Genomic DNA, 9,471 nt, shown 5'->3' with positions numbered 1-9,471 from the left:
GTGTGGATACTGCAGGCATGTTAACTTCTCAGCTGTATATAGTTGGTTTGCTCTTTTTGTTTTTAAGTGCTATTTTGAAACTCTATTTTTGCAGTGATGAGGTTACATTTTCTGAAAGGTGTACATGTAATGTAGGGGTTCTCCACATGTAACAGTTTTACATTTTAGACCAATTCTAAACATGTTATGTCTACTTGAATAATACAAAATGTAAGATTCAGATAAGAAATGCTTCAAAAGAATGTACAATTTGCAACAATTAATTATTATGAGGTTTGTTTATGCCAATGTTGTACTTAAAGCCATTGGACACTTTCGGTAAACAGTATTGTTCAAGGCCCACACTTCGTGTATCACAACTTACATGTATATATAAAATAACAAACCTGTGAAAATTGAGGCTCAATTGGTCATCGGAGTCGGTCGGAAATAACGGGAAAACCCACCCTTGTTTCCGCACATTTCGCTGGTCATGACATGTGTTTAAAATAAATCCGTAATTCTCGACATCGAAAATTTATAATTGTTTTAATGTTTTCTCAAAAAGTAAAGCATTTCATGGAAAAATATTTCAAGAGAAGTCTTTCACCATTACCTTCTTTAAACCCTGCAAGTTATTTGTAAATCTGTGACTTTTTTTGTTCTGTTCCGAAAGTGTATAATGGCTGTAAACCGTGGAGTTGTGTGTCAATATATACATCATGTATGTTTTATCTGACCGTAGTCTGTGATAATGAAACAACGTTGACGTATCGTATGCGGTTACCCTCTCTCAGCTTGTGGCTCGGTCAAGTCATTGATGATTAATTATCTACCGTAGTAACGACTGCTCTCATTGTCTGTGTGTATCATCAACCAACAACTGATTACCGGAATACAGAGTGACTCAGGACTCGAACTTAGTCCGATTCTAGCGTGCAGTGTCCGCATGCACTGTGAACTCCCCGTGTTTGTCCTGAAATGAGCAGAGGACGTTTCTGTGATCAGAGCCATTGCATGGATTGCTGGCGATCAGTAAGTGTGTACCAGTTTAAAGCAGGAGGTGATGACTCCCCGTATTTGTGGTAATTAGAGACGTACTGGATTTACTCTCTGATCCCCACAGCAACACTGCATCTTTGTTGTCTTAGATTTTATTTATATATCTGTGGAAAGCAACATCTCTGGACTATAAGACTAAGAGACAACTACATCTTTGTTGTCTTAGATAGCAAAGATTTTATTTTGAAATTGAACTCTGGCGTAGGGGTGACATCTACATGTATTGTAGACTCCACGTGTTGGTCATAAAATAACTTTCGTCGAGAGAAATTGAGATGAGACGTGGATAGACATGAAAATTTGGCATAAATAATCACGACTTATGGAGGGTTTATCTGAGTAATGAGAACTATGCTTGGCCACAATGGGACAGTTCTCACGTCCCACATGCCGGCCACCTACGACCTCTCGGACAAAATGGGCGTCAAGTGGAACATGGAGACCCGATACAAAATGGCCGCCAAATGGCCGAGTCTTTCATTCCTACAGCGACTTCCAAAGCGCAGACGGAAAGGTAAGGCTAGTGTTTTGTGAAAGCAATGTATGACGTGTTAATGCATGCAACGCCAGTTTCTTGTTCGAAAGCCACCGACACTGACACTCGATACACTAGGATTTAGTCTGTCGTCATTTTGTACAAGTAAATCTTCACAGTCCTTTAAGCTTGTGTTTTCATCAGTTTCTTTCAATTGAGGCATTGCATGGTGAGGTATCAATGAATGGTAGGTTTGCGGGAATACCATGTGTGTATCTACTTTAGGGAAAGATTATATGTAGACAGGCCTTATTGGTGCACACTGAATGCTGATTATAATAGCAAATCTTGATTTTTGAGTTGCAATTGAAACACTTTGTGTAGCATTTTCCTCTGCTTTACAGGGGAAATCGTTCACTGTACTTGCTGGGTAGATTTACACTTTTGAGAATTTGTCTTGCCTTATATTCTACTTCATGTACTAGCGCTGAAACATCTACTTACATGTACATAGTATAAAGCAAGCCAAGTTCTTAAAAGAATTTATTCTACCCAGTAAGTCTCTTATGCAGGTTAAGGAGATCTGACAAAATAGTCAGAGAGTTAGAGACGGTGTTCATGTTTTGTGTGATCAACCAAAATTACATGACATAACGAACCTGTGAAAATTTATGCTTGATCAAGCAAAGTGTGATTCAGGAGAAAATACAATGTAGTGAAAAACCATGCACAATTTTCAGCAGTGAACACGTTGTCCTTATTTCGTTGCAGCTGTTGCGTTTTTTGGGGGTTTTTAATATAGGTTGTTAGACATAGTTTTCTGACATATTATTTTAGAGGGAGATATTTCACCGAATTTTTGTTGTTGTAATACGAACTTTATATAACCAGTAAGCTTTCAGATTAAAAATGAGACATTTTTATCCTTACCAATTCTATAGGCTATAATACCTTTTAAATAACTGCAAGTCAGTGCAGAATTTAATTCATAAACAATTCCAGCATAAATGTTATTTTCTTCAATTTGGCGGGTAATTAATCTCCTTTGAAGATGTGACGGGTCTGAAAAGAGCCGATTTGTTTATTAGTAATTCACCCAGCGTGCCGCAATCGTGATCATCGTCGGGAGACTGTACTTAAGACGTTTAAAATTCCTAAACTGTATCCAGATAATAGTTTAACCCTTTAGAGACCAAAGCCGCCACAAGCGGCTTCAACCAAAATGTATTTTTTATATGAAAAATGCAAATTTAGATTAGAGTTCATAATCTCACATTAGGGGATATGTTTAATTAAAAGGTTAAAAAAATATCACACAGCGACCGCAAACAAAGACAAGATTTGACCTTCCATTCATATAAAGAGGTCAAACTTAAAGTCATGTCCAGATACATGTATGAAATTTTCCAATGTTGTGTATTAACTTTACAGTATCCCAAGTTTCCAAACACAAAACTAAATTTTCTATTTCATGGTTTTTCTGTTGGCATTTTTAATGCCAGAATTGGATTCAAGATATGATCAATATTGGCAATGTATGAGTGGTTTGTGATGATTATACGGGAATGAATGCTCTCTAAAATACTGATAAAACAAGTTTACTGTAATTTTGAAATAAACCTTTTCTTTAAGGAAAAAGTACAATGGCTTCATTAGCTTGTTTAATTTTTTTTATCCCAAATGCTGTACGTACTTTTTCATTTAACATATCCAGAGTTTGACGGTGAATTTAATGGAAAACTCTCTCACTCCAAGAGTTGTTACACTCTATTTATCCAGCCGACTATCAGTAAACACTACTCACTAGTATTTTATCTCGTTCAGATGCGTCGAATGTCTGGAGTGTTCAAGAGCCTGGAACATTCATTAAGGGAAATCTGAAGATAGTGGGATGCAAACATTTCAAGTTGTAGCAGCGAATGTTTTAAGCAGAAAGTTGTTGCTAAATCCATCAATATCAAACTGCATGGTCTGTTTGATTCTGTTGCATTAGTTATTATTCACCAACATTATTTTTCAATATATTAAGTTTATGCATTTGAATAAACACTATAGACATGAAAGACAGGAGAAGTTGTTTGACTGTGAAATAACTGACCCAGTCATAAAAACACTCAATTCCGGCCACTGGCCAATGGCTATTTCAAAGACCATCCAATTTAGAATTTCCTGTTTTTTCTCTCGCCATGTCAGAACAAATAACATCACATTACAGTGCTTACTTCGTCTGAGATAGATTTTGTTTTCCTCGCTCCTCGGCACGACACGTTCTTGGTCAAGCCTGGTTCGTGTGGACTATTACTTAATTAGTAAGCTAATCACAGCCTCACAGATAGGGACCGACTTTCTTGATCACAACCACGAAGAAGAACAAAAAACATTGCTTGGATTCAGCCATCGGCAAATAGAAGAAAAGAAGGAGAAAAAAAACAGCCGCTGCAGAATTTAACAAGAAATTGAGGTTGATTATTTTCCTCAATACTTTTCGCGCTATTAGTACAAAATGGTTGCCCGGTGCTGGAAAAGGGAAGATAAAGTAGACATGTTGTCACTGTATACAGCAGCTCCTGTTCAGTCTTATTTTTCATTTGTTTGTTTATTTGTTTTTTAATCTCTTTAAAGTGTTGTTATTGTTGGTAAAAGTTACTGAACCATTTTTTTTATATATAATTTGTCAACCCCCCCCCCCCAAGAAAAGTGTTTTTTTTGCAAATTTGTTATTTAAATCAATTGCCTCTGTTGCCTCAATGTTTGTCTGAAAATCCAATGAAAAAAAAACATTTTGAGGTTGGAAATTTTGAGGTTTCGTAAGAATTGTCAAGAATCAGGACATGTTCCCTGTTTGCAAATAGCATACAATTACAGCGTCTCAATGTACAATTGGGAACCAGACCATTTTCCCCTCGATTCAGCCTTGATTTGAATGCATTGATTTCAATACCAGAAACCAAAGAAAGCCCGCCAAAACAAATTGTCTAATTAATAGAAAAGTCAATCTGTTAAATCCAAGTCGACACAACCGGTGGCGTTTGTTGAAACCGCATTCTGACGTAAAACAAACTCGTTAATAAACAAATTTAATTGGAGAGCCATTCATCACCCTCATCTCAATGACAAACAAATCCATGTCGGACTAATCACTTTCTGAAATAATTGAGTCGAAGCGAACTGCTGCTAATGAATTGCGGAGACGAGATTTCTCACACACGCCGAAGAGCTTACATTGTAAATGGTGCTTTCATATACTGTACCAGGGCACCCATGCGTGGTTTCACTACTATTAGCAACAAAAAGTAAGCAATTACAGTAGCAGGAAAATCCATGTTTTAAAGCTAGGGTCGTCGATTGATTTTGTTAAAGTAAAATTTCTGGTCTACGTCACTCATACATTATCTGTAGAGCGAATAACTTCATTTGCATTATTTTCCTAGGCTGACGGGCTAATGGTTGTACCAGAATTATAAAGAAAGATGCAATAAAATGTATACATGCTGAATGCTGATTTATAGGGAAAGTTACAAAAGAAAGGTACATTAAAGGAACACGTTGCCTTGGATCGGTCGAGTTGGTCTTTGAAAAGCATTTGTAACCGTTTGTTATAAAATGCATATGGGTAGAAAGATGTTGTAAAAGTAGAATACAATGATCCACACAAACATGCCTCTAAATTGCACGGTTTTCCTTTTACATTACCTCGTCGACTAACACGGTCGGCCATTTATGGGAGTCGACCATGTTAGTTCGCACAGTAAAAGGAAAACCACGCAATTTCAAGGCAAATATGTGTGGATCATTGTATTCTACTTTTAAAACATCTTTCCAACCACCATATGCATTTTATAAAAAACGGTTACAAACCCTTTTTATAGACAAACTCGTCCGATCCAAGGCAACGTGTTCCTTTAAGAATCACATTTGAAAGTTTCAGCTGAATGTACAGTATGTAGTTTCTACATGTACAGCTAAGAAATGTAATTGCTCATGGCACAATATGCTGCAAGTCCCTTATCTTTATGATAAAATGCATTGGGTTCTTTACTGTATATTACACAACACACGGGACCTAGAACTTTACGCCACGCCCCAAGGTCTTGCTTTATCTTGCTTTGTCTTGCTTTAAAGGACACAAGTGGCACAACCGGGACGTCTAACCCACCTCTGCTGATCAGAAACACCAGAGTCTGGTGTTCTTATCCCGCTTGGCCACGACAATAAAATTGTTGTTAGTAAAACAAGTTCATTCATGTCTAATTACATTAGTTTTTCCTTCCGTTGTAACCACAGTTTCCCATCACCAATTTTGTTTGATTAAAGTCGTTGATCGTTGTAGAGAAACTGACACTTTCATGTTCACACAGCCATGTTATTGTCTAACTCTGAATGACACAAAGAAAGCATGTTCTTAGTTCTCGTTTCCAAAACCACTCAACCGAATTAACTGATAATCTCACGGATAATATGCTGGAATTGGACATCAAGATTTTTAACAATGGAAGGCTATCAGGATATCAACAATGGAAAGGACATCAGCGGTTTTCATATAATTTTTTTCTTTATCATTACTCTTGAAAAAATACTGAAAAGTACAAATCCAGGTTGTTGGATACCGAAGGAAAACTCTTCCAACAGAATTTAGAAATCCTACTCAGATATTAAATTTGTGGGAAAAATTCACAATTTAATATAATGTTTGACCATGCAATTCATTTTTCATTGCTTCAGGCTCATCGCAATCGACGGTGTCTTCCTACACCTCGGAGTCGGACGTTGAAGACCCAAGAAGTAAGTCATAAAATTCTTCCTTGAGATCCCAATCTCCTTTTCTTACTAACATTTCAAATTTTTTGTTCAATATTCGATTTGTTTTGTGTGTGTGTGTGTGTGTGAACACGCACTGTACATGTAACTTTATTGTGTTTGTTGTGTTTTTTCTGCGTTTGCTTGTTTGTCTGTGTTCAAATCTCATCAAACGTCACCCGGCTGATTGACTCGTCTACAAGGAATCTCAACCACCAATTGATAGAGTACCGTAACACGCCCATGTACCCAGCCGCTCACAAAAGCACCCACAATGAGCACCCAGACGTTCCCCACAGCACCCCCTTCATCAACCCCACGAGTTTCGAAGGCAATATGGAAACTTCCCTAGCCTATCAAAAGCAGACAATACAAAAGTGAACCAAACACGACAATAACAGGCCAGAACCCCCCCCCCCCCCTTCCTTCTTTGCAAACCAGTTCTTTGGACGTCCGCCTTCTTTATCCCAGTTCTAGCCTGACCTCTCTGTGAAATTCACTTGGGGGAAAGCTGTGTCAACTCGGAGACCATCCCTGGAGGAGTTTCTGCGAATCATGTTTGTTTGCATTTTCCAGAAATAACAGGTTGTTCCTGGATACGAGATAACAAGGAGGGGAACATGGCCCTAGATTAAAAGTGCAAGGCCGGATTGTGAATGATGTCAAGGCGGTATAGAGGACCTTTCTTGTCGGGGTGTCAACCTTCCCCGAAATGAGTTCTTTATTCAATTTCGTACTTTTTGCCTCACGTCACACGAGTATGTACGTGCTTGGTTCAGACACTCGTCTGGTGTGTACCTATAGAAGCTAATTGAGTATTGCTGGCCGGTCGAACTTTCCTCTAAGGTAGCCCAGCAGGCTCATCAAAAATCAGTGACCTAGCCTGACTTTTACATGAATGTTGGGTGCTAAGTGTTTTGGATTTGGCAGGGCTTGACTTAAGCTCTGGTGTGTCTGATCACCAGATTGGGGGTTTGAGTTCCGATCTTGACACTTGTGTCCGTGAGCGAGATACTTCCCCCCCCCCCCAAAAAAAAATATATATATATATATAAAAAAAATCAAACAACAACAGCTAATATCCACAGTTTTCACACCAGGACTCTATTTGTAAGGCTTATTCAATGGCCCTGTTTGTTATATTTTGTTTAAACCATCTGCTAGTAATTTGGTACTTAACAATTTAGCCTCATTTTGTTCATTTCCATGGAGATTGGAAAATATCCTCCATTGTGAATGAATCGTTTCTTGTAGAATACTGGTAAAATTAGTCATATTAAAGTCGGGAAAAATGAATCGTCTGATCATTTGCCAGTCATATCACAGAAACAAACCATATGATAATATCAGTGTCATCCAGCCGCCTTGGCGAGGAAGGGAAATAAATAGAAAATTTCCCATTAAATATATAAAAAGCCATTACACCCAAATGGGTAATGGATGAACGTTGCATAAAAAAAAAATGATTTAGCTCCTGCGAGTGTGTGGTTGTCTCTGATCAGAAGGTCGTATTTTAGAAATTCATTCAGGCCAAGGGCAGATGGCGTTTTATGCCAGTGCACGTTTCAACCGATATCAATATTTTCAAAACGTAATAGCTTTTTTTTCTTTTTAAATACCGGGATGACGGGTTGTGCATGAACTGGAATAAAAGAGTGTTTTAGGCTGAAGGTCTTTTGCAATACAGCTGACACGTTTACCGTCCACAAAATCGTGTCTTTTTCATTGTTTTATAAAAGGTGTAAGTTGTCCCCGGGAAGCCAGATAAATGTCAAGCTTGAAAAAAAATGTAAAGCCATCGAGAAAGAAAAAAAAAAAAAAATTCCAAAAATGTTTTGCATTGATAGGTTTAATGTGTACATAAAACCAAGTGTTGGATTTACCGCTCAAAAATGAATTAAATAATTTGTAAATTTGCATAACTGGACCCTGGGAAAGCAAGGAAAATGAAAAGCCATTTTAAAAAAAAGGTCTTCGTAAACTTTTTGTTCATGCATTGAAAGTTTTAATGCGTACATAAAATTGAAGTGCATGTTTTACAATGTTGTGGCGTCTTTTTTTTGGTTTGTTTTTAAGTGTTAGGTTTACCGCTCAAAAATAAATTTAAGCGGTTGGCGGATTCAGATGAAACTGCAGGCAATAAAAGCAAGACTTCTTTTGTGTTTGTCGCCAGGAATCCAAAATTGTGAAGTACTTTCTTTGCTCGAATTGAATGTGTGGGTTTTTTACTACTCCTACATTACATTGTAGTACCACTGTGGAAAAAAAAAGGTTGTTACACTATCAATCTTTTCTTTGAATTAAGTCTGATTGTAGACACCCCCCCCCCCCCCTTTCTGGCATTAGTGTCATATGACAGGGCTGCTGTCAACCCATGGTTTAAACATTTTGGAAGTTGGATTCCTTGTTCATTATTCCTGCAAATGCTTCATGCGAAGCAAAATTTGACATCACAGCTCTGTTTTTGCTGAGAATGTTTCGCAGGAGTTCAAAGGTGTGTTTTGGCGGCGGTAACCAAAAACTGTTTCGGTTGTTTGTCATTGGTTCTGCGAACCGAGTTGTGAGCTCGATTACCGTTTTGGTTATGACGTCAGAAACAATTATTTGTTACAGCCGCCAAAACGCACCCCTGCACTTCTCAACCATTTCTCAACTCAGATTCCGAATTGTTTATTGTTAATTTGTGACGCCAAAATTTGCATCGCATTCGCAGGAAGTATAAATCGGGCTTAGAGACTTGTAAATGTTGTCCATTTTCATGAGGACTCCATCTATTGGAAAGCGAGTGAATCGGAGAACTGAATTTGACCTTGGATGTTGGAGTCCCCGCTCTAATGTATGTGACTGTCTAAGCGTGCACGCATCGCCGGTAACGCATTTAGAAGGTGACGACTCAAGAGGAATTGGGTCACTGAGGGCAGGGTTTTTTATTAGCCAACGTTTGGTCAAATTTGGAAGGTATTTTTTTTTTCTTTTGAAACAGCGCCCTACTTGTTTATTGAGAAATGTAACAATGACTTTAGTTTTGAAAAGATTAATTTAATTGTAAATTGTTTATGTTGTTTTATTTTAAGTGTCCCCCCCCCCTTATTTCCTTAATTGGGGCAAATAAGACCTTCATTTGGAAGTGTCTGTTTTTAACAAACAGGTTGAGCAGA

At 37.9% G+C, this 9,471-nt stretch overlaps 1 protein-coding gene across 1 annotated transcript in view; it reads left to right on the top strand.

Annotated features, from left to right (window-relative positions):
- The first annotated feature begins 1,262 nt into the window (after positions 1-1,262).
- LOC117303642 (disks large homolog 5-like) overlaps positions 1,263-9,471 on the top strand; it is a 50,640-nt gene continuing 42,431 nt past the window's right edge. The window contains exons 1-2 of the mRNA XM_033787874.1: positions 1,263-1,555; positions 6,239-6,298. Of these exons, the coding sequence (XP_033643765.1) occupies positions 1,384-1,555; positions 6,239-6,298 (232 nt within the window). The 5' untranslated portion in view covers positions 1,263-1,383. The remainder of the gene's footprint in view (positions 1,556-6,238; positions 6,299-9,471) is intronic.

Source organism: Asterias rubens, chromosome 20 (assembly GCF_902459465.1).
Source record: "Asterias rubens chromosome 20, eAstRub1.3, whole genome shotgun sequence".
Taxonomy (NCBI): domain Eukaryota; kingdom Metazoa; phylum Echinodermata; class Asteroidea; order Forcipulatida; family Asteriidae; genus Asterias; species Asterias rubens.
Note: the sequence above shows the minus strand (reverse complement) of the source record. Positions and strands in the feature narration are given on the sequence as shown.